Source organism: Perna viridis, chromosome 13 (assembly GCF_037379345.1).
Source record: "Perna viridis isolate PV_CMFRI_1.1 ecotype Kerala chromosome 13, ASM3737934v1, whole genome shotgun sequence".
In the NCBI taxonomy this organism is placed as follows: domain Eukaryota; kingdom Metazoa; phylum Mollusca; class Bivalvia; order Mytilida; family Mytilidae; genus Perna; species Perna viridis.
Genome location: NC_142457.1, coordinates 26,603,927 through 26,630,381, shown reverse-complemented (window position 1 = coordinate 26,630,381; position 26,455 = coordinate 26,603,927). Strand labels below are relative to the sequence as shown.

The 26,455-nt window shown below is 32.7% G+C and overlaps 1 protein-coding gene across 31 annotated transcripts in view; it reads right to left on the bottom strand.

Moving 5' to 3' along the window:
* LOC148600138 (uncharacterized) overlaps positions 1-26,455 on the bottom strand; it is a 59,839-nt gene that overhangs the window by 26,296 nt on the left and 7,088 nt on the right. For 17 of the 31 annotated variants that reach the window (XM_088559254.1, XM_088559268.1, XM_088559250.1 and 14 more), the window contains exons 2-8: positions 19,573-20,365; positions 18,955-19,132; positions 13,072-13,161; positions 11,676-11,969; positions 10,905-11,060; positions 3,757-3,789; positions 483-599 (exon numbers count right to left, since the gene is read on the bottom strand). In XM_088559254.1, coding sequence (XP_088415380.1) covers positions 483-599; positions 3,757-3,789; positions 10,905-11,060; positions 11,676-11,969; positions 13,072-13,161; positions 18,955-19,132; positions 19,573-20,229 — 1,525 coding nt within the window. In that variant the 5' untranslated portion in view covers positions 20,230-20,365. Of the gene's footprint in view, positions 1-482; positions 600-2,924; positions 3,155-3,756; positions 3,790-10,904; positions 11,061-11,675; positions 11,970-13,071; positions 13,162-18,954; positions 19,133-19,572; positions 20,366-23,908; positions 23,922-24,651; positions 24,673-25,183; positions 25,278-26,455 lie in introns of those variants that run through there. The other 14 variants (XM_088559257.1, XM_088559259.1, XM_088559269.1 and 11 more) reach the window with 12 other exon arrangements.

Sequence of the window (26,455 nt, the reverse complement as noted above, 5' to 3'; positions counted from 1 at the left end):
GAATTAAAACACGTGAAATTGGTATCCAGCGATACATGTAAGCAGATAAAAAAGACATTCCAATTGTAGAGACAAAATAGCCAATCCAGAAAAAAAGGAAGAGTTCCAAATTTCCCAAAATACCGTGGAGAGAAGGGGAGTTCCAGGCTATTACTGTTCAACGTTCCCTAATATTTGCACTAATTAGACAAAAGGTCGTTTCCCACCAGATACATATTATGAGGAAAAATATACTTCTCCGATCATTTCGTTAAAACCCGGAAAAATATTTTATTCATAAAAAATGGCTGAATGTATTTTGGAGTGTAAACCAATGTTCCTTAACCTTTGTATTCAGATGAAATGTAATGAAATATTTTTTTTGTCATACTAACTCATTACATATTTTATTATTATTAATCCGTGCCGACTACATGTTAGTCTCACAAGGAAACGCTTTCAAAATATAGTACAGTTACATTCTAAAATATCACCATACTTACGTGGCATACTTGGGGGTTTCGGTAGTAAGGACTCTTGATTAATGGGTGCAATAGTGCCCCCAAGTTCTGCAGGGGAAACACTGTCTGTTTGAAGCCTTTTGAATGATTGTCCTGCTGCTTAAGAATAAAACAAATGATAATGACTGTTCCGTTTATGGGTAATAATGAAAAGAAATTCGTTATAATTTTCAAACAAGGCTTAGATACATTATCAGTGTTTGGAAATAATAATTGAATTCCATACATGCAATAATTCTTTAACTGACACTAAATCTAACGAACAATTTCAGACAAATCAAAATTAACCTTTCACAAATTCACTAATTCAAAGATCAAGAGTTGGCACATATAAAATACTCGATATTAAATATAGCATTGGATAAATATACAGAACGATCCGATTTAGTCGATTTCATAGTTGATGATGATATTTCAACCTTCTTTTAATAAACAGTCCATAATTGCAAATGATTTTACCTTACTATACTTGAGTGGATATTTGTAATCATATAAAAGGAAAGTCCCACAATACTTTCAATTGGTCAAGCATGGTAAAACCTTATTCGCAAACATCTTCAGACCTTGAGAAAACTTCTTATGCAAATTGTAGTAATCAACCATTTGAAAGAGTAATCAAGGAAAACGTCTCTATTTACATACAATTGTAGATTCATATATGAAAGGTTAATACATTTGATAATCTTTGGGCGTTCCATCACGAGATTGCAAATTTCTTAAAATCAACACCCAAGCATTCTCAATAATATTAATCAAAAACTACAGATAAGATATATTTTTTTTTTTCAAAAACTTTCGAAAAACATATTTTTATTTTTAGAACAATTCTGGATTAATCCAAGTGTCTGCTCTTCTTCCGGTTTTAACAGGACCGTAAATATTTTTTAAGGAAAGATGTTTGTCAGCTTATCAAGATCATATTGATAGGAGTAAAAAAATGTTTGGACGTTCCAAGCCCAATGCATAGTCCTCGATGCACAGCTTCAAAGTGTTAAAAAAGACGAACTATCACAGGCCACAAATTATGCTGCAGAAAGTTTTGATGCGATGGTGCAGTAATATAGTAATATTTCTGTGGAAAGCTTTCCTCAAAGTACTGCCGCCATTCCAACATATACAGGAAGATATCATCAAGTCATATTTATTGGTTGTGTAATTTGTGCGGAGGGTGTGGTAAATTAGGATGATTTCCCTATCGGGAGTGAATAATAAAGGGAACCAAGTACAAAGACAAGAAAACGAAAAAGAAAATAAATAACAAAAAATAATACGCACAAGGAAACGAAAGCAAATGAGCAATCCGGACTCCATGAAAACTGGCCCATGAACAAGTTACATCGGTATGTTAAGAGTCCTTTCCTCTTATAAATACACGAGTTGCTTATACAATGACTCGTCTGGTTTGAAAGGAAGAGGAAAGGAAATCTATAGTGAACAAATTGGCTTTCATAATGGAGATGGATACATCATACCGATTGACGAATTCATAGTTTCCTCTTTAAAAGCAATATATTTCCCTGTTCATGCCCTAAAGTAACGACTGTGCCAATGACGTTGTACAAGACTTTACGTTTTAATTCAGAAATATGCCTTTGTTCGTTGTTTATGTTGATTATGTATCGCCTAATGACATGAGGCATGGGGAATTGCAATGGAATATTGGGAAATAGGAAATAACCAAAACAAAATTAGACATTGTGATATTCTTGGTCCACCTACCATCTAGACAAAGGGAACTCAAGAGAACTAAGATTCTACCACAAATTAAACGAATGTAAGTTTCTATCTGCAGCTGAATAAAATCTAAACTTTTTGTAAAGTCTGTGTTTAGTTTATTTATTATAGATACCGTTAACATCTCTTGAGATATATCTTGCAGTGCATGTTAGAAGGGTAAAAACACAAAGATTAATGCTTTCGATGAAGTTTTCGTAGAAAGGCATGTGTGTGCGTTCTGTTTTCGGTATTGAGCTATAAGGACTTGTACAAACAGGCTCTAGCTTGGATCACTCAAACGCCATGGCTAACATTTGTAATGAGTTGTCACACAACACCACTAACCATTCCATGGGCACTTTTAATTGCTTTGTTTTGTCGTAGGGATCATTCAAAAGAATCGAAGCTTTTTTATTTAGGGGCCAACAACAGTAAAAACAACAACAGCAACAAATCCCATGAGAAATTGACATACCATTTGTGTTGTATCAAAGACTGATGACGGCCATGAAGATAATTCCAGCCATGGAAGAATAATAAAGGGAACCAAGGTTATAGCGGTAATTAAAAGAAAGCTATCCAGGGACAAAGACCAGACATTGAAAACAGAGGTTTGTTTCTATCTAATGTGGGTTTCAAATTAAAAATGAAAAACAGCAAAAATATCAATTTTGACCTGTAAAATGATTTATTTTTAGCTTGTTCAAGTCTTTCTTGCCTTGTGTAGATAAATAAGATCTTTATCAGTACTAGAGTCAGCCCTTCCAACAGGTCTAGCAGAGTCGACTTAAAGACTATTCTAGTAGCGCTCTACGGGTACTAATCTTCGAGAGCCAGCTTTGCTAGAAATCGCGAGTAGCAGTTCCTTGAGAACTGGTTTAAAATCGCTAAAAAAGTTAGAAGCCCCAGACCAATCTCTTGGTGTAGTTCTTTTACTTCTGGAAATAAGTCACACATTAATTCCTTAATTAATTCAGTGAATAATTAAAACAAGTTTGGATTTTGTCGAGAACTACTCCCTTTGTGAGCTATTTGTCTTAATTTACATGGATTTTGTGGGACAGATGGTAGCACAGTGCGCTGTATTCCTTGAGCATATTGCAAACATTGTTTTTAATTAGATCTTTAAGATACTATGGACTTGAAAAGCAATAATAAGTGCAAGTTTATATACTCAAAGATTGTTTGAAAACCCTTATATGGAAATGATAAGATTGTGTTGAGCTCACAATTTGTTAGAATTTCTACATAAATGCAATTATGTGTTTGAAACTGTAGTTATCTTGAATTTGAAAAATGTAAGAATGTAAAATTACCAATATATTTTTCAAATATGTCAGTCTGCTTTTAAATGCACTCTTTTGGGGCTTTTTTGTTAATTCATACGAGCACTATCGTAAAGAAACCTTATAATATCCGTAATAACATTAATGCACCAAATAGTTTTGTACAACCATCATCGCGATCAAAATAGATGTTAATTATTGCAACTGAACATTGAACTAATTCAACGCTTTTTTTCCTAAGACAAAAAACTCACCTTCAAAAGTTTCCCTTGTTCCCTTCTGGTTATCTGAAACCAGAAAAGTGCAGATCATAACACTATAAGGCATGTCTCCTCACAATTTATACATACTTTTGATTTCTATTTTCAATTCATTATCATAGATATTGTGGGACAGACGATCGCAAAGTTATATTTTTACAGCATATTGCTACGAATTGTTTATTAATCTATTTATTTCATTTATTCTAAATGCATTTAGTAGTTAGCTTGCATTATACACAAAGATTGTTTGAAAGTTTTATATGAGAAAGTACGCATTCATTGAATCAGTTGAACTAACGATTTGTTGGTACCTTTTTGAAAAGCAATCGTATGTTAAAAACTGTAAATGTCTTTAATTTGTCCTTGTTGAAGATGCAACAATTTAAAATTACACATAATATATTTTTACCCTTACTGATACATGTAACTTCAAATTGATGCTTGCTAGAAAACAGATCTGATCGGAGCATACCTCGGCCATTAGTGTTTCTTCTCCTAAATGCGGCCAAATTGAGTTTTTTTTTTTTAAATATTTCAGACATGTCACAAATCTCGGGACTTTAATTTGTCCTTGTTGAAGATGCAACAATTTAAAATTACACATAATATATTTTTACCCTTACTGATACATGTAACTTCAAATTGATGCTTGCTAGAAAACAGATCTGATCGGAGCATACCTCGGCCAACAGTGTTTCTTCTCCTAAATGCGGCCAAATTGAGTTTTTTTTTTAAATATTTCAGACATGTCACAAATCTCGGGACTTCATGATACTAACATGTGTAATTGTAAGAAAATCTTTTTGCAATTACAAATGTTACTATCCCACTTTACACCTTAACAAAGGTAATACATTGCCGAAACACTTAAGAATGAGGGAACATAAAGCTCAGTAGCGCCTACTAGAAGATTTAAAATTATTTCTCTTTAATAAATTCATTTTTTCCAGTTTTTTAAATATAAAAAATACATCTTTGTTTTTGTGTACGGAATCACAAAATAAAAAAAAATCATTTTTTCCGCTTACAAAAGATATGGGCATAAAAATCATTTTACTGACAAAAAATAGGCCTACAAAGTTATATACGTATTCAATCAGTATATTATAAATAAAGTAAAATGTGGCGGTGCCGCCATTGACTGTTCAATGTCGGCTATGACCGTTTTTTAGGCCATACCTTTTTTGTTGTAAGGAATTTTGTATACTTTTTAGGGATTGTCAACTGTATTTTTAATTTTATATTATTTGTCTCATCTCTGACAGTGACACTCCAATTTAATGTACATATGTTACTTATTTTTACTGTTTGATTATCGCCATTTAAAAAATACATTTATGGGATATTTTGTTTTATTTATGTCCTTACCAAAAAACTTAGTGGAGTAGCTTGCACAGTTGTTCTCCTCTTTTTCTCTAAAGGAATAACTTGGAAATTGGTGCAATATAAATAAAGTAAAATATATTACACCTTATTTACGCTAACAATTAGACATATACGATATTAATGAGTGGAAAAAGATCGTTAGTCAAACCGGGTCAGAATCGCATACAAAAGTATGATGTATTCATATTTCTCTTCTGTTTAGTGTTGATCTGTTGTGTTTTTTATTGATATGATGAACAGACTACCAAAACACAATATTTTACTGGTAAAAGGATTTTTATGACCATATCATACATGTGCTGTTAATATGTTATGGTTTTGCATTCTGAAATCGGCCAGATAAATGCTTTTTGTAGCATCCATGTCTTAGCATGAATTAAGCATTGAAGCGTTGAAGCTTCACACTGAGGACTCTTACATTAATTTTCAGTGTCCGACGTATATGTGGAAATAAATAATTCGTTGTGTAGTTTCGACTCGGTACAGTATCCTTAATTTACACTCAGCACTGGTTATCGATAAAAGATAAAGCGAGTTTAATGAAAATTCAATTGATGTAACCCTGATTTCGGAGTTGTATTCAATGAGCCTTTATAAAGCTTACGTCAGTAACCTGTTACGTCACTGTCAGCGTTCATCAATTGCGAACGGTTCTCAAAACCCTCCCTCTACACCCTTCAACTTCCACACATACTTTTCTGCTGTTGTTTTCATATATGTTCAGCGATAACTACAGATATTGCAGCACAGATATAGTCCCCAGAAGGATAGAAGCCGACGAGCGTAACAATATCCAGACACTTTCAGTAAGGAAGCGCAGCTTCATTGTGCGTCGCGATAGTTATTTTGCCTGTTGTCGTTAAACCAGACGTGCGTGTTTTGTATGATGCACGAATGGACATTCAAAGCACCATCATTTACAGACTCGAAAAGTGCAACATCATCTTATGATGCATGATTTTTTCACCAAAACGCCGATATTTTCAGAATCACAAGGTGAAATATTATCTTAATGGTGCATGGTTTGTTATTCATTATTTACAGACTTGCAAGATGCCGTTTTATCGTTTATACATTTTCAAACCCGGATATATAGAATCGCAAAGTGCAACTTTTCTGTTTCATTATTTTTTTTATTTTTTTGTGAGGTTGGATTTGTCATTTAGAACGCCAGAGTTACAAACTTATAAAGCCAAACGTTATTGTTCATTGTGGTACAGATTTGACTCTTACAGTGTACATATAACCACAATTGCAGTAGTATTTGCCATTATGATGTCAATTTAATACCCGACATGGCCTATGAAGAAAACACTGTACAGGTTTGTTCTTAACGATATGTCTAGAATATGATATGACCAGCAATATTTTCTCAGTAGACATAATTTGAAAAGCAGCCGAACTGTTTTCCAATCTTTTTTTTTTTGCATTTCAGAATGCAGTTTATACATAGTATGACAATTTTTGTATATTGTATTTTATTGCTAAGTAAGTGAATAAAATTGTTGCAGTGATGGTCGGGCGGAATCTGGAAAGATGAAAAGGTGTTAGGATCCTTAAGTTCTGCGTTGGACAACGGGAAGGTGGGTATAAATAAGGCTTTATCTGTTACCAGAGCGGCCGGCTCACGACTGGTACCAGTCGGAATTTCTCGTCCTCCGTAACCACGGTGACTTATTTACTTGTGGACAAACGTATGTGAGGATCTGGCTCACTTTCCACTCGGTAATGCACGGAGAAACATCCGTTTTCGCTGTTACCAGCGAAACGCCTACCTTAGCCAATTATCTTCTCGGTGGTTTGTACTGTCTTGCCAGATCTCGTCTTTCCCTTTCTGCAGCCGTTTTGCCGACACATCATTTTACATTTAATTGAATCTTTTATTAATAAAGCTTTAAACAACCAATTACATTGTCTTCCGTTCCGTAAAATAACGTTTTATTTGAACAACTTGTATAAATTTCCGTATTGAACGAGTCTTAGAGTATGTTCAGCTAAAAAACGGAATCAACAGAGATAAGAAAAACATATTGGTATTTACTCTCCGGGCTTTCGGCCTGAGTCTCATGACAATTGATCATACATTCCTTATATTTCCCACAGTCTCCCATTGGGAGCTTAAAACCTGCCGCTTTTGAAATGTTCGGTATTCATCAGGCAAAATAATTAGGATGAACATGGAAGATATGAAGCTCGGAAGTGATTAACTTCAATTCAGGATCAAATAACAGTTTGTTTTGTTTTGTTTTTCTTTTTTGTTGTTTTGTTTTGTTTTGTTTTGTTTTGTTTTGTTTTTTTTTTTTTTTGGGGGGGGGGGGGTGTTTATTTAAGCAAATGTAAAGTTGTAATGTATGAAAATTAACTGTCACAAAATCTTGTACAGTTTTGTAATAAACAGGATGCAGCGGACTGAAATGACCGACACTTGAGTTTTACTCACATCATAGACATTTGAACGAAAAAATTCGGGAAGATGATAAAAAGCTTAACTGCTGACAATTATTAGCACGACAAATATGGTACATGGAGGCTATTGAGCATAGATATTTACACATGAACGCGGAGATAGTACACCCATGTTCATCTTGTGGGGTGCGTCAAAGTAATTCATCAGGTTAAAATTAAGATTATAAAAATGGGTATTTGAAGTTTTTTTATTATTTATTTTGGCATATGTGTAGAAATAAATAAATGCGACAGAAATATGGAAAATTTACATTGTGTACAAGAAACTTAAGCAACAAGATTGTATACAAATGAAAATGAAAGTTGAACAAACATGTGATATATAAACTTGGCAATATCTAATACATGTAGGGACATTCTTGGTATGTGAACATACGTTGTTAGATATAACTATGCTTAGTCATTGCATTAGATAATTATCCAGAGCCCAGATTTATTTTCCAGACAAAGAAAGCAAATGGTTATTGATTTTCCGACATACAAAAAAGAAACAGGATCGAGTAAAATATTTTATTATAACAATGTTTCCGACTTTGCCGGGTCGCATAAGTAGTATGATTATAGCCTAAATATTTATGAGAATTTAATCGCTGGAATATAATTTGACTAAATTATATATCAATGGAAAACGTATTTAAAGCTCTTTCGAAATAGCGTTGTCGCACACACCGATTGTGATAACGTCTCTAACAAAGATCAACCATGAATTTTAAGAAAAAATGTATCATTGCTTTGAGAAAAAATCAAACCTTTTACATCAGATCAGCTCAAATTCCATCAAATACACGAGTCAATAGTTATATTGAATAAAAATAGGAAATAGTGCCGTCCGCAACAGTTTTTGTTAAACGTGCCAAAAACTTTCAAATTTTAGCAGTGCAAAATGAAAGTGACCTTTAAGGTATCGAAATGTAAAAACAAGAAAGTAAATAGTTAAAACACATTCTGAAATTATTATTTTAATATCTAACATTTGCTGTATAATATTGAATTTTCTATTTGAAAAGCAGCTTTGAAAGTGTCATTTCTCCATTAGTTCAATAACAAGTTCCCATGTGGTCCAGTGTACGATTTATTTCGTATATTTGCAAAGATAATTATATAATACTAAACAAAACTGTTTGGTAGGTCTAAATTGTATATAACCTTCTCAGTTCTTAACAAAATTTGAGATAAATATTCCATTAACTCAAAAGAACACAACTTAACCCCTCTATAATTTCTTGTTTACCTGGGTACAACGAAAATTATCAGTAAGTTGAGAAATGGGAAGCATGTATTAATTTGAAAAAGATAATACCATTAATGCAATAAATGCAGTTCAAAGAAAATAGCAATACAACACTTCATTATTGGCCAAAGTCGATCTTATTGCACATAAGAGTGCATTTTGTTACCCTAATTGGTGTGGGCTTAGTTTTTTTACTCCATATCGCCGATATTCGTCTTAAACATGCCAGTACAAGCCAAAAGAAAGAAACAAAAAGATCTTCATTGTATTGTATAGCAGTTCGCGGTAGACTAAAGTGGAAGGGAAAACTAAAACACGTAAAATAAGTTTTCATGGTGCAGATGGATAGACCGTAACAATCCACGAGTTCATGATGACGACCATTATATTCCTGTAGAGATGACAACAATCTTGTGGCAACATAACCCTGTTCCAGAAGCTTATTTGTAATAAGTCTATCGCGATACAAAAAAGTCTTTGTCGTTACGGAAAGTTCTAGCATTACGTGTGAGTTGTGATATGAAACCGCACGCTGGTACGAATGGAATGTTGACACAGATGAAATGAAAAGTCATCGCGTTTGTCGGATAGTTTGGTCAGCAAGTGGAAGAGCAGAAGTTGTTCCCATTGGGATGCGGGCCGTCTTTTAAAAAACGCGTCCACCAAACTGGACAAATATGTTGTCGATTAAAAGTGATTGAAAAAAGCTTTTTTATTTACTGAATAGCCTTTCTAAACGTTTTGTGGATTCGTTTCTCAATCTTTGACTTTTAAATTAAAATCTTAATGGATAACTTAAAAATATAAATTACATTATAATTGTTTTCTTCCGAATTAATGACACTTTTTTCCGATTATTTCAGTAGGCAGAATAAGACCTTATAGGCCCTCGTCCTTTCTGTTGGTCCAACAATATCTCGTTGCTTTGAAGATCAATATCAGTCAATAATAGAAAAAGATTTTATATGTAATGTTATTGTAGTATTCTTTACCTATTTATAAAATAAAATAGCATGATGTAATTTAGTAAAAATTATTATGAAAAGAAATCAGTACATTAAGACCCTCGAATTCAGTCAAAGGCTAAAGGTAATAAACCTTGGGCAGCGACCTTGTCAGTGGCCGGCAGTCAACTTTGATGATAAAAACCAATAGATGAAAACATTGCCCGATATAAATATGCAAATTGACGAAACAAAATTATACAACAGTCAAAAAGTTTCGGAGATCCGTTCCCAATTAATGCTTCAAAAACTTGTATTACGGCCATCTTTAATTACCTAGTACAAAATTTTATCTTGGTTTATATTCTCAAATACATTAGGTCGTTTGGAAAGGAAAAAAATAAATTTATATATACATGAATGAGAAAAACGTTCGTGAAGTTTTGCTGTATTTGGGAAGTAATTTAAACTGTGGTTTTAATTGACATCATTTTCAATATCGTTTACAATGATTCATAACTTAAATTTAAACTGGTCACTTTTATTATTTCCCTTACAACGAACATAGAAATTAATATAGCAGAATATTTACTTCTTTGAAACTATTTATTACCGGAAAGAAAATCTAACTTGACTGTTTAATCTTTGATTAATCTTAATTAAATTTTAGTACAATTCAAGCAGTTTTTTGCATTTTTGTAACACTTGTTACATCTTTAAAGCTTTCCTTTGAAACCGAATGAAATCAGTCTAAGTTACTTTGATGCTTACATATGATTGATGTAAAATGGTGAATACAAACGTTTGATTGATTTGTAAGAGTTGTGTCCTTTACCCTAGGTCTACTACCTTAAATAGGAGCTTATATAGTTTAATCTACAAATATACGTATATTAATGATATCAAATATTAAAATGGTCAAAACAACTGGCACACGTGATAAAAGATCGATATAAAGATCTGTTTAAACACGTTACTCTTCCCTTGTCCAAATTCAGTTCCCTTTTCTACACTTATCACATTATGGAACCTCATGGCACCATTTCATACAAAACTGCTCGATTGTTCTACGTATTGCATGTACTAATTGCCTTTTTGTATTCCCTACTTACCTAAAACATCATTGTCCAATTCTATTGTATTGTAGCAATGAGGACATTCTACTGCAATAAGATCAGTCTGAGAAGAAACTGACGCCTTTGTTCCCAACTCTGCTTGTTTTTGCTGATTTCGAAATATGTTTTCTTCAATGCCTAATTCTGTGGAATCTAGATAAATGGCAATGAAATAATCATAAAATTAATAATGAACAATATTACTTGATAAGGTAAAAGCTTATCGTTTACTTATACATGTAACTCATACAAATAACAATTATTATATAATATATTTTTTCGTCAAATTAGAAAATGAACACAAACTTTCGTGTTATGGTCATAACGATGGTGTTTCATGTACCATTGACGGTATGATCATTTTGTTTTCAAATTTAATTTCAGAAAAAACATTATCTTAATTTTTAATTGACATCAAATGTGGTTAAGACAATCTAAATCTTATTCAGAAAAAAATAAGTAAACATTCAAATGCCCGTTTTCAAAATTCAGAATAAAATCTTATACATGCATGTTCGGAAATCGACTTTGTTTGAATTTTACTGAAAATATAAACTACATTCTAAAGCATACCATTTATTTAGTGGAGGTATCTATTGTAAACATATGTACGATGTGATGCAAATTGCTTAAAATAACAAAACAAAAATATGATAATATCAATTTTATATCATATTGTCGTCATGACGTTCTACCATGGTTAAAATACATTATTCAATTGAAAATACTAATTTTTAAATTGAAAACAAACAAACAAAAAATACAAACCTTTGCTTTCTTGAAGAAATGAGAGAACCACTTCAATATGGGACGATGTGGACGTATCAAACTTGCAAATTTCAACTATTTGTGACAGGAAGGTTCTGATGGCTGAATTAAATGTTGCAGGGTTTTCCAAGATTGATGCAGGGACTGTTGTTAGAAGATATAATGACCCAGTCTTGACCAACTTAATTTTGAATGGTAATTCTCCTGTCTTTGACGGATCCATCAATATTGCTTCCACTCCTTCGACATCCCAATTTTCTGGAGTTTCGAAATGCCATAAAACTTTGCCTTCACCTTCAATAATAAGTTTGTATAGATTAATTAGCTATTTTCATTTTATTATTTACATGTATACTTCTTGAGACGTGTGGGTTTCCCGTACGCACGATACCTACACGCACACTGAACGCTCACAAAACGCACTATACACGAACGATTATATCGAATTTAAACGCGCGATAGACGAATGATGAAAGATATATTTTAAAACGCACTATACACGAACAATCATAGCGTGTGTTTAAAAAATCGAAGATAGAATCAATGAAAATTCAAACAAAAACAATAGCCAAAAAAAAAATAATAAAAATAACAGTTGAATAAAGGAAATAATGAATGTGCAAAAATAAACGACCGCTTCTATGCGGTATGGATACTTGGGTCTGGGATTTGGGAAATGAGCTCAATAAAATTGGGAATGGGGCATTTGGAATGAGCTGAAAGGAATAGGGAATAGGGCTTGCGGAATGAGGTATAGAGTATTCGGAATTGATAATTTAAATGGGGCATGTGGAATTCGGTGTATTTTGAATGGAGTATAGGAAATGCACTATAGAGCATTTAGGATATGGTATGGGAACGGGGTACGTGAATTGTGGTACATGTATGTAGTATTGGGAACGGGGTATAGAAATGGGGTATTGGGAATTTGGTACGGATTATTTTGAATGGGGTAACGAACTATTTGGAAAGGGTATGGGGAATGTAGTATGGAGTTTAGGAATAAGGAATGGCATGAGCTTTGGGAATGGGGTATTGGGGGAGTTAGTGGGAAATTTTATCTATGGAATGTTTTGTCCACAGTCATCAAATATAAACTGATTTCATTGTACATTCGTATATTAGTTACTGGTCGAAAACCAGCTTTATGTGTTATTGCATAAAAAAATGGGCATAATTACAATAACAATGAATTCATATTTAAAAAAGGTAAAATAACGTTCGTTGTTCCTACTTTAATTCTGACAACAACCCCAATTCAAATCTGAATAGTAGTATTAATTCTGCAATGAAGTGAGTATGGTGTCAGTACTTTTTAATTATTGTAAATTTCAAAACCGAATAATTATAGCTGAAAACAATTGGAGAGTCATCAATATTGGTTTTATATTCTTACCTTGAAGTTTGACACCATCCTTTGGAACAAGATTGCGCTTCGGGAAAGTTATTCCAAAGGTAGCATTTTCAATAGCTTCCATTATTTTCCCTAAACAAAATATACAAAGGACTCTGTAAAGTACGTAGAATGTAAAGGTTTTAATGTAGAATAAGAAAACGTCGTCTTTACTACCATCAAAATAAATTATCTAACTTTAACTTGAATAAAAATTAAATTTCTGAAAGAGTAAATCAAGAGAAAAATATTTTATCGGAAATTAAATAATCACATTCCAAGAATATAGACTAAACATGACAAATTGAATACACAACCTAAAGAACATAAATTTATCAAAATACATGCAACATGTACAACGAAACAAAGGTAAATGTGTAATCTGGAATCCACTTAACACTACGAACATGGACCAAGTGCATCAGTAAGGGACGCGTTCTCAGTTTTTCAAGAAACATCCGCCGAATTGCTCATAAAATGTCATGTCAGGGTTAGACAAAATAAAAAAAAACTATGTCACGATGAACAAATCAAGTTTAATGGTAGATTGATACACTTCTACATTCCACGACCAGAAAAAAAATAAAATCCATTCCAATGATAAAAACTGAACAGATAAATAGATACATACCTAAAAACACAATTTAATCAAAATACATGGAACACGTACAAAGGTACATGAGCAATCCAGACTCAATTGAAAACTAAGAACATACACTAAGTGCACCGGTCAGGGTTAGACAAAATAAAAAGGTAAACTATGACACAATCAACAAATCAAGTAACATTGTGTAGATTGATAACCTCTACATTCCATGATTTCATGACAACGATAAGATTTCTGTAGCGATGACTTTATTTTTATAGTATCTACTCAAAAAGCATAATTGATAGAAGTCTAGCAAGATACAAGAAGTCTGCGTAGTTTTGACAAACTTTGGAATATAGTACGAGGCATGATATGAAAACTCCATATGCGGGAGCTGAAATGGTGCTGCCATATAGTGACAATACGATTAATGTGAAGTAATCGGGCTCGTTGCATGGTTTGGTCATCAGTTCCCCTCCATCGATCTCTGCGTGTGTATTATGATCATGATAAAATATCTGTTTAGCATCTTATACAACAATAAAATGAAGGAGCTGTACATACATAGACATTGTAATAATATATAATAAAAGATAAATTATAAAAGTAGAAAAAATTACTTGAAAAACATGAATTAAGTAAAAGATCCTAAACTATATGAAATTGGAACAATAATTGTATCATGAACAAATACAATTAAAAAAAATGAAAATAAAGCCAAAACGTAAAACAATTTCTTTATTTTTAACACTGTATGGACTTTGGTATGCTAAAGTTTCCTAGGAGACTGTTCCTTAATGTTGCTGCAGAGTCACTGAAACGTTTTTCGCCGAAAGTTTTGGTTCGGACGTGGGGTACCTCAAAGCGCAGATTACCTTCATTTCTGAGTGTCCAATTCGTTGTCTGAAACAACAGCAGTTGCTACAGGTACAGTACCTTGTGATGCCATGAGTTTGAATTTCAGTCGATATTCAACAAGGAAACAATGAATCCGGCAAGTACTGGTGTAATGTGCTCTGTTTCCTCGTTTTCGTATCAAAACCAGCGGTGGTAATTTGTAGTCTTCAAATATGTTTTTCACTAACACAAAAAATTCAACTGTTTGCATAATCAAATCTTGATGTCACTAATGCATTAACCACAGTTTTGTATGCAATAGTTGTGGTAAAACGTCTGATGCTTACAATGTTATGTAGATAGGAGTTACATTTCTGTACACGGTTCTAATATGACATGCTTCAAAGCTCCTTAGACCACATCCATGATAAAAAAAACACATTGAACAGCATGTCGTGCAACACGAAAGCAGCGTCTATTGACAAAAAAATGAGAAACTAGTCCTATTAGAAACAAAATAAACATTGAAACTCTAATTTATTATTGTTTTACCACGAGCAGTTCATTTTTGTTGTTATTTAACGCCTTGATATCGCTCGGGGTAAAACAACGCGACATTAATGACCAGCCCGTGGTAAAACAACAATAAAATGAGTTTTCATGATTTATTTCTTAGTTTAACAGTAGCTACAAACAGGTTTTCCATAGAAAGTCGACTGTCAAGATGAATACAAAGATTTCGACCACACGTAAAACATTTTATTATAATTTCTGCTCGCTAAAGCTGGACAGGTGACACACTTTTTGCGTAATGCTTTGATAAAGTTTTATCCTGGTTCAGTTTCAAAGGAATGTTTGACATCCACACATCGATCTCATTCAAACGCTTTTCGAGTCTTTTAAAATCATCATATCGAAATAAATTACAGATTACATACTAGTCTACTATTCCGAAGCATCTTTTTATCTACTCCAAATTTCGATAATAATGATCTCACTAACGCCTTCTTAAAAGCTGATGGCATTACGGATTGCCGTAACGAAGTGTCAATGATATAACAAATAAATGGAATGACGTTATCCGCATTTCGCTTCAAAAAAGTGTCGAGATATGGTCAAGCTCGCATGCTTTGTTTGGTGATTGGCCTATCACAGTCAAAACTTCGTCGTTTGTTTTAAGTTTTAAACAGACTGACGGTTAATCAATGAATGGAACGTCTTCGGTTTAAAGCTAGCTTATTGTTAAAGGAAGACTGTTGTTGAAGAATTTTGTAATTAGGAGCAATCTTATTGATGAAAAACTGTGAAAAGGTATTTGAAAGTTCTCTATGTATGTTAATGATGGTAAAATGACCTCATATTTTCCACCATTAACGAACTGGATAGTTTAAACAATTGCTTATGGTCGGTTTTATGTACAGTTCAATTTTCTAGGGAAAACACGATTGTTTCATAAAAGAGTTTTCCTGTCACAGATCTCCTCTCTCTAAAGATTTCACAGTGTATCTCGAGCCCGGTTTTTCAATATATTCGTTCTACTCGTCTCTGTTCTCTCGGAGTTCATTTGAATGTGTATTTGGGCGGAGACGCACTAATTTTGACACTAGCGGATCATGTTTTTGAACTTTATTAGGGTTTAGCCCTAGATTAAACGGTTTGAATCGCTAGATGATCACATCATGAGTTGTCTTGTGCATCAAACAAGTTCAGTTCACATGCAGATGGTTTACCTTTGAGTAGGTCAGACTCATATTGGGTGATCAATCAATCAAATGTATGTCTTCTATTGTGTTTAGATTCTGAAACACGTTGTTTCAAGTTAAGATCTTTTAGAGATTGAAGGAACTTCATAGCATTAAGACCATCCTTGTCATCAACATGGAAATTGAAATCATCGATTATGGTAAGTTCATGTTTACCAGTAATAGTTTTGTCTAAATAAGACTTGTATGGATTAAAAAATGAGCTGATTCTTGAAGCATTGGGTTTAACAGCAATGGCTGGTATACGATACTCCTTTTGACACAACCTTTCTTTTCATAGCGTAATATACAAGTGTAAGATCCATATGTTTGTTTTGTTTCATTGTTCGTAATGTGTTCGACCTCAATGCCTTTCTTAAACATCAGAGCGATGCCACCACAATGGCGGTTTGTCTGGTTAAAATGGATATAGTCATAACCTTCTGGTATTATTTCTTGTAGTACAGATTCATCTAAGCCTGATCCTAACCATATTTCTGTTAGAGCCAAAATGTCTTATCTGCTGGACACAATAAATGGAAAAAAATATTTGTTCTTTACTGGTTGAAAAGTCAGGACAGATAGCAATATATTGTTTTTCGCGTTATATTATATGAATTGTGGTTTTCGTGTTGTATTGTTGTAAGATTTGCTGCTCTATCACCATTTTGTTCAAGGAACATGGTGCTTGGCTTATCATATCACAAAGTCTTACTTGATTTAACAGGAATCGCCTGCTATACCCGCTGAAGTCTAATCTTATTTAAAAATCAATAAACAGGTGATTTATCTTGCCGGTGTTATAAGATTGCTGATAAATCCATGTTTTGAATTTAAATGAAAAACGCATCACTGTAAAAATGTCTATTTCTCAGTTTTCAACTTTACAATTGGTATTATTTTGCCCCCAATATCATAAGAGAATAGCAGTAAACTGTCAATTAAATACGATAAGTAATCACATATACATAATATCACGTATATTTATGAGAGCCTTTGTGGGAGCTGCCTTCCAGGGGCACAAGTGGATCAAGATATGAGACTGACTCCATAGTGTCTCTGGTGTCCATCACAATTTCCTATTGAGTAGATGTGATATATAAAATCCCAAAAAATAGGATTGTCTTAAACAATATGTCATCTATATAGCGAAACCTGAGACTAACGGACTTTTATGTATCAGATCAGCTAGAGTCAGCATTGATTGACGGAATACGACAACGAAGTGTAAGACACATTTTGTTCCCATTAAAATACCGACAGTCTGTTAAAAAACACGCCCACCTGACTTGACAGCGATATGTGTGTTGTCGATCAAAATTTCCAGCATTTCTACAACATCCTTGGTATATAAAGACAGATGATAATAACTCTCTCCCTAGAACTATGTATAAATAACTAGGTGTTGATCTTTTTATAGAGTAACAACGATATATAATCCTTTTGAGTCGGGTTTCAACTGAATATGGTGAGTTTGGTAGCAATATAGTTTTCATTACTGCTATTTTCTACGTCTATCTCCAATAATAAACATTGGATGTAATGTGTCTTGTAAACACTACAAGCGCTGTTTTGGGCTTTAGCTATTGGTACATGTCCAACGACGTACTTGTCTTGTATGGTAGACAATATTTTTACTACATGTACATCAGAATCTTAAAAAACTGATTCAGCATTGACGCACACTTACCCATTTATCTTAAGATTAAAGACGCCACAGTTTTCACCTATTATGTACGTATGCGAATCAAGGTACTTTTATTCTCGTTTCAATTTTTGCATAGTCCTCCATTGCATCAATACGAATTTAAAAAAAAAATGATTTCAACTTATGGGGCGTAGTTCATAGTATTTGGTAGGAGAAGGCTCCAGACAACAGAAGTAATAAAATCCTGGTTAATTGAACGATGACAAGTCTACAAAATCAAACTACAGCGTAAAATAAGGGCACAAAGTCACATGAACATCCCCTGACTGTGTATGTGTGCATGAAATCTTCCGTAGGACCTTTAGCAAGTATTTACGGAGAGATTCTTTCCTTTTATGTATAAATTTCACGTAATGCTGCGGCGAGAAGGAACATATTTGACTGGATGCTTTTGACAACTGTCATGTGGTTTAGCTTAGAAGTCCCCAACCTCAAGTATTGCTGTGCCAAATTTGCGGGTGCATTAGTACACTCTTGTCATACGGTAGATTTTACTTAAGATAGGACTGTATGTTGTGTGATATATATTTTTGATTAGACAATTTCTATCAAGATGATAAAATAATCGTATTAATTGAATCATTGATAAAGTGTCAGGAATTTGTAAGTGTTCAATCTTGAAATATTGTTAGTGTTAAATTCCAAAACGATGACCGCACATTCATTTGTTTTATCTTTCTTGTGTTTAACCGACATAAACTAGACCGCATAAGTTACATTCTAATCCGTACATTAAATTGTTCGATTCCCAGCTCATGACTTCTTAAGAGAAAATTTTATAAGGGCGCTAGTAAAGAAAGAGTATATTATCAGACTATAGCAATTTTGATATTTTAATTCAAACGCAAATTCCTCATTTTAATAGTAATTCTCACATACTAAAAAAAGATTTACCGGTATACCATTTTAACCCTGTAGGTATTCTTCGTGATATTGAAGACAAAGCCACAGCACACGAATTTGATACTGATAAGGACAAGATAATATGAATAAACAGATGGTATATGTACCCGTATTTTTTTGTTGAATTTCTTTAAGTGTGTCTGTATGCTCAGCCATCTTATATTGAACATTTGACGACTCCATGTGAACTTTTGCACATACCGTCTCTGTAATTGTGTTCTGTTGTTGCAGGCAGCAGTTTCTGAAGTTGTCAAAGTCACTTTTTGAAGGCAGCTGATTTACTTCCTACATTAAGTATAATCATGAATTACATGTATGACTGGATTGTAAACAAGCACAGTAAAAAAAACTATAAACCGCTTCTTCGTTTCATTTACACAAAATAGGTATTATACTAAAATAAATGTTTTAAATTAAATCCTGCATTGGACTGTAATTTATTTCTTTAATTGAAAGGTTGAATCTGAAATTTATAAAACATTATATACCGGTATATAGACAAAAACAAAAATACACTTCATGAAAATCTTGCTTTCATTTAAAACAAGTTATAAATAGTATAAAACAATATCAAATTGTCTTTCATGAATAAACTAATGTTATCTTTTTTCAGAAATGTTGTGTGTGTGTGTGTGACTTCGTTTTTTTCTTTTGGTTTGCTTTATTTCTTTTGATTTTTATGCAGGTCTAGATCTTTTGATTAAATTTTACTTATTGACAGTTACCTCAACCACTTTCCCCATTTTTTCTAAGATCTCGGCAACTTCGTCTTTGCCAATTACATACTGAATATGCTGTTGAAACTCCCTCTTGATCATCCTTTGTGTGTGTCGCTTACATGTGAGAGATATAAGAGAAGATTCTAAGTCAGCCCATATATTGCTGATTGTTTGTCCTGTGAAGTGATTTTTAGTCCAAGCATGGCATATATCATTTCGATAGTTTCTAATTGTTTTAACGCTATATGCCTCTTTGGTACTCAATGGAGCCGTTGTTGTCAACAAAAAACACAATGTACTGACATCTAAGTCATCCAAAGTTATGTTCTGAGGAAGAAATTTACAAATGCAAATTTGCTCCTTAGTATTGTGACCTGGTTTTGTTTTTCCAGTGGCATTATATAGACTATTGAAGACACGCTGATCTATTTTATGAATTCTTTTACTTAAGGAGCAACCCACTATTGGGCAATCACATGTCTTAGTTTGAAATGTTCCGACCTGATGGTAAAACAAGTGTAAATGATCTTCTAAAAACTGTTCCAAGGTCCATTTCTTAGGTTGAAGAAGTCTTTCGTCGGCTACTTCTATCATTACATCAGTAACTGTTTCCACATAGCATTTGAATAAGCGAAGAATTTGGTCTGAATTCGAAGCATTCATCTCTTGAATCTTAATTTAAGAACGTTCTGAATTAATGTTTGCTCCACTTTGCGTTGTAAATAAAACTAATTTCAACTCAGATGTGGGTGCCTGCTTTTTAAGGTATTTTATGTTCCAAACGATAAATTCCATGCACCTAAAATCAGCAAAATAGTTGTAACAAGGAGTAACCAAGAGAACCAAGATTTTAGCAGAAATAAAAATCCAGATTAAATTAAAGACCAGAGAGAGAAAACAGACAATAGCAAATAAAAACACCAAATAACCAAATAACCATAATACAATGAAACAAATGTATGTGAGCAACTCGGACACCGCTAAAAACTGAGATTGAACTAAAAGCATAAGCATCCTCTACTCTTCTAGAAACACCTACCGAGTTGCTAATAAAAAAGCCAAGTCCGGGGTAGATAAGGAGACAAAAAAAACTATGACACGTTGAATAAATCAGTTATCATGGTACAGATGGATACCCTGTTATGTCAATATTATCCACCAGTGCAAAATTAATGATGACGACCATAAAGATTCAGTTATGATTTCCAAATTGTTCAATCGCATCTTTAATTTCGATTCCAAAGATAAATCAAATAGCCAAAAGAAGATGTAACCGTAACTACTGACGTAGTATACACATTATTAATATATCATATTCCTATCTCAAATCTCCGATGCTTTGGTCTGTACCCATGTGCATGTACATTCACCCATAAAAAGCACAATGTGATTTCAAATGAACCGGTATGCAAAAACATTATTTTTTGTATGGATACATGCTATAATGCAATAAAAAGAATGAATAAGTAACCCTTATTCACCTCGTTTCCGTGTGCTCGTGAGAGTAACTAGCAGCAAAATTGATAAAATAACATTAGAAACCTAACAAAAAGGTCGAAAAAAATCTTAAAAAGAACAAATTGCAGTTTATAAGTGAGAAATAGCAAACTAAATAAAAAGTAGGTGTGTTATATATAACATAAAATATATAAAGTATGCCAAGAAAATATTAAAAATAAAACTCTCAATACCTCTACTATTGGGATTGATTAGATAATATATAGCATAAGAAAGGTGTTGTAGAAGTTGAGCTTGCCAATGTTAAATGATAATTTAATAATGAGTGTATTACAATCTCAGTGATAAAAAAATAAATTCTATAGTTTGTTTCTTCAAATAAAAATAAAACTCGAAATGAATTTGGCTAACAAATATACGACAAAATGCACTACAAGCTCAAAAAACACGGTTATATGTATCACATACAGAGGAAAACCACAGACTGAGAAAAATCGATGATTTCGTAATTAGTAATCATTGCACAAGTGTTCATACCCCTCCTGAAACGTGTAACATTACCAATCCTACGCACTCGAAGCAAACGAAACACGCACAGGATTCCAATGAAACACGCACACTAAGGACACAAAGCACACGAAGCACACGATACACATAAGCCACACGAAACACATTACACGAAGCACGATACACGAATGACCGTGTCGGCCGGAAGTATTCATATCCGTTATTGGCATGTTTCGGAATCTAACTTGCGAAACGAATCTAATAATAGATTATGGTATATAGTGTATTTTTGTCGTATTTTAATGATTGCTAACATCTTACATGTAGCTTTACATAAATGTGTATTATACTTAAATAAACACATACGATATGTACCAAGTTCATATATGTTTTGATATTATGAAAATGTTGAAATTTTATAAAATTGAAGTAAAAATCCCAAATATGTTCATTACGGAACTAAAATAATACATACAAAGTACAACAGCAAATGAGCAATTCGGACTCCACTAAAAACTGGGAGCATGGACCAGGTGTACCTGTAGGGTAAGCGTCCTCTGCTTTTCTAGAAACACCTGCTGAGTTGCTCATAAAAAGTCAAATCCGGGATAGACGAAAGATGAAAGGAGAACTATATCAAGTTGAGCAAATAAGTTTTCATGGCGCAGAAGGATACACCATATCGATCCACGAGATATTGATGACGGCTATTAAAATTCTGTAGTGATGACTTAAATCTTGTAGCAATATAACCCTGTTCCATAAGCCTATTTGTTAGAAGTCTAGTGCGATACAAAAAGTCAGCGTAGTTTTGGCAAGCTCTGGCATAACGTATGAATTGTGATATGAACACTACATACGCAGGTGCTGAAGGAATGTTGCCACATATGAAAGGAAATTTGAAAATTCTGAATAAAATGTCATCACGTTTGTCGTAAAATTTGGACAGTTGTTTTCCATTACCATCGATTTCTTAGCGTAGGGCAAGATATGAGGCTGACTTTACAATGTCTGTAGTATCCTTTATCTCAGATAAATACTATTTTTTGTGAAAAATTTGTCCATATTTGTTGAATTTGGATCATTGTGAAAATATTTTCCTAAGAAAATTAAAATATCAAAATTTAGTAAAGTACATGTATTAATAAAAATATCCTTTTTTGAGGTAATTATGCTATTTCAACTTCCATCTTATTAGTCTACAAAGTAAATGTTGCATCTTTGATATGAAATATGTCCATTTTTATTATACAAAACAATATTTTCACTGGTCTCGGAGCATGAAAATATTGAACTTTAATCAAATTGGGGTAAAATATACTCAATTTTTAGATAAAAGAGTATTTTTGACTTATGCGATACCTTATTATTGCTCTGAATATGAAAAGAAAGTAATTTTATGCGATAAATGTCCATATTTGTTGTATATGGATCATCAGAAGAAGAAAATATCCAAATTTTCAAAAAGTATTGGTAAAACATGCTCTATTTTGAAGTAATTCAGCTATTTTATTTAATGCCATGTCATCTTATTTGTTTAAAAAAAGAAATATTGCATTTTTGATATGAAAAATGTCCATTTCTATTATACATGTTACATTGCAAAAAAACATTTTCACTGGAGTCGGAGTATGAAAATATTGAAATTTCATAGAACTGAGGAATTATATAAAGACAAACTAAGGGCTTTAGTTCGGGAAACATTTCCCTGAGTATTCCGGAAGGCCTTTCAAATTTTTGCAGTATTTCATTCTTTGTATAAATAATGTTCGAATGTTTGAAACCAATTATTTCCTACATGTACTGATTCCTGACAAAATATTGTCTTTTCAATGTAAAATTAATATTGATTTTGGCATAGAAAACAAAATTACAACGGTATTATGTAAAATTGATCTATCATATGAGCTATTTATAATCCAATCAGAATACATAACCGTTGCACGAAGACCGAAGCACTACGTGCGCACACGAAAGACCCAGGCACACGAATTCCATGCTGCACGTTACACGATCCAACAAAACACGCACACGAAGCACAGGATACATGCACAAGAAGCATACGACGCACGCTAAAATGGGAATGTTATACGTTTCAGGAGGTGTAAAAATATTATTACATAATTACAAAGAATCAAAGAGTATTGCATGGCAGTACAAAGTCCTCTACAGAAAGAAAAAAAGCTGGTAAAATGGTAAATATCACTGTCGAGCAATCGAGAAACAGAATATCGCAATGAATACAAACACTTTGATACTATAGGTAAATCCAAAAGAATCAAAAGACTATAGGAATGATAAAGGAAAGAGAAATTTTAAATTCATTAATATTTCGATGACACATTTTGAAATGCACAAATTTACGTGAACGGCGTACACATTGGCCTCATCTGAAAATATAGTGCTATTATAGTAAAAATATAACTATCCGAAAAAAAAAAGAAAAGAAACATGAGAAATGTACATTTTGAAAAAGAAACACATACACGTTAAAACCAGGCTAACTACACTAAATATTTGGTTATGCAATCGATCTTTAAATGTGCATTCAAATAGGAATGCATGTCAACGCCTGTGGCATACTTAACATTTCAAATTAATGTATATTTCAGAAATAAGTTACATTTTATTATTTAACAACTTCTTGTTCTTGTTTTAATTATGTCGTAGTAAAAATGTACAGTTTACAGAAGCTCATTATGTAATGCTTATAAAAATGAAAATATATGAAAATATATCGCAAGATTGTACAAAAACCAATGTTTGTATTTGAATATCATATTTGGATTTCAATAATTTCTACATTTAGTATTGGACTTAACGATTCGAATTGATAATGTTTGCTGCTAGAAATAAAGTTTTACAAATGTCACTATCCCCAAGTCTTTTTGCCATGGCAGTCGTTATTTCAATTGTTGAAAAAAATAAAACATTATGTTAGAAAAATAAAACCTGTCTTTTTACCAAACTTAAAGTAAAGCATGATCATTTGTTAGTCAGATGTGTGTAATGAGGTGAAATTAAATTATATTACTAAGCGGATTACTCTATCTATCTCCCGACTCAGAAATATCTAAATCTTCATTTAATGTTATTTATATATTTCAGGTTTTATTTTACCGTTTATTGATTGCTGTATTACCATTTGTGAATGTTGTATTCAGGGAAATCTAAATAGTAATATAAAACTGCAAATAAAAGAGCAGCACTTAATCGCATACCTCATATCGCACCCTTAGGCCTATATCGCATCATTTATTGTACCCTTTGTAGAAAAATACATTTGAAGTTTAGTTAGAAAGTATGATATGTGGAAAATATGTCATGTCAAAATCTACATCGAATGCTGTATCAACCTGAGACCGCTATATAACCAAGGGCGTGGTATACATATTTTGACATGCAATCTTCTGTATGTATATAACTATGAAAATACTCTCTCAAACAAGAAAGTATACCCGATTTCAAAAAATACAAAGATCATTAAATGAAGAATACATGGCACAATGCAATAACGAAAGTACGAATATGTTCAACGAACCTTCATTACGCTCATATTAGCATTATGACTGTACAACAATAAAAAAATAACTACCTGTGAAGACTATTCGAGGATACAAAATGTAGTAAAGTGTAAGTAAAACAAATTTACCTTTGGAAACTATGCTCAAGGAAGTAAAACAAGTCGGCTCTGGTGTATAATTTAAATAATGCAGTTGACCTTGACTCAATACATTAGTACATTTAAATATCACATGATCGATACAAAAATAATCATTTCATTATGATATAAAAAGGGTGTACTTTACATTTACATTTACATTCTGTATTAACATAAGATAAAAATATCAAAATGTAAACTGTGTGTGTTTTACAAAACTCTCAAAAGTTTGTTTACAGTACTTAATGTGTTCCTTACGAAATCACACTATTTGTTTACTAGCGCCCTTACAAAGTTAGCACACAAGGAATCATGAGTATTCTTTGTTTTATTTTTTTATTCTCACTAATTTGTAAAAAATGTGTACAATTTCTGTTGAATCTTTGTATCAAGCTTTGGGAAAATAGATTCAATTTGCAGCAGGAAATGCGTTTGTTATTATGTTCAAATTAAATAATTTGAGTTGATATTTTGCAATATTCAACTTCCACTTACTACAAAACCTATGAATATGTACTTAATCAATAAAATCGTATGCGTTATATATGTGTATATAAAGTAGGATTTTACTGTTCAATCTTGGGTGCTGTAATTAGTTTAATAAAATATGATTTTCTACCTTGTATTTATACTTGTGTGAATGTGTCGCTCGTAATTTGATTTAGATGCTTTAAAACGTGACGAACAAGTCTCAATATTGTAACTTAGTGACCAATATTTATTAAAAAAGGGGGGGTTACAGTGTTTCAAAAAAGTTTACCCATTACAAACTATAGACAAATATAAGAGGTTGATGACGATTAATTTATTTGCCAATCTGTAGTTAATTGTTAGATTGACAATGAACGTTCAATGTGAATTGTATCAGTCATGTCACAGAACAGGTGTTGAAAAATGAATAAGTTACATTGTATGATATCAGACGATTATCTATAGAGATAGATAATCCGTTGATTTAAAAATACTGGACTGGTGGTGATTCTAAAAAGGCCTTTAAGTCTTGGTATTTGCATTTTTATGTCATAAAAAGTAGTTTCATTTCTCGTCACTCCAATGTGAAATTGTATTTTATTTCCAGTTAAGTGATAATTTTAAATCGTTTATAACGTACCTAAAAGGATCTTTGTGAACATTACAATATTATCTAATTGTATACCAATTGCAACCGTATTGATCCTACATTGTTAAACTCATGGATCGGGCATCATATATCACTACTTCAGTGCGTGCTTGTGATGTCACGATGTTTCAATAAGACGGATG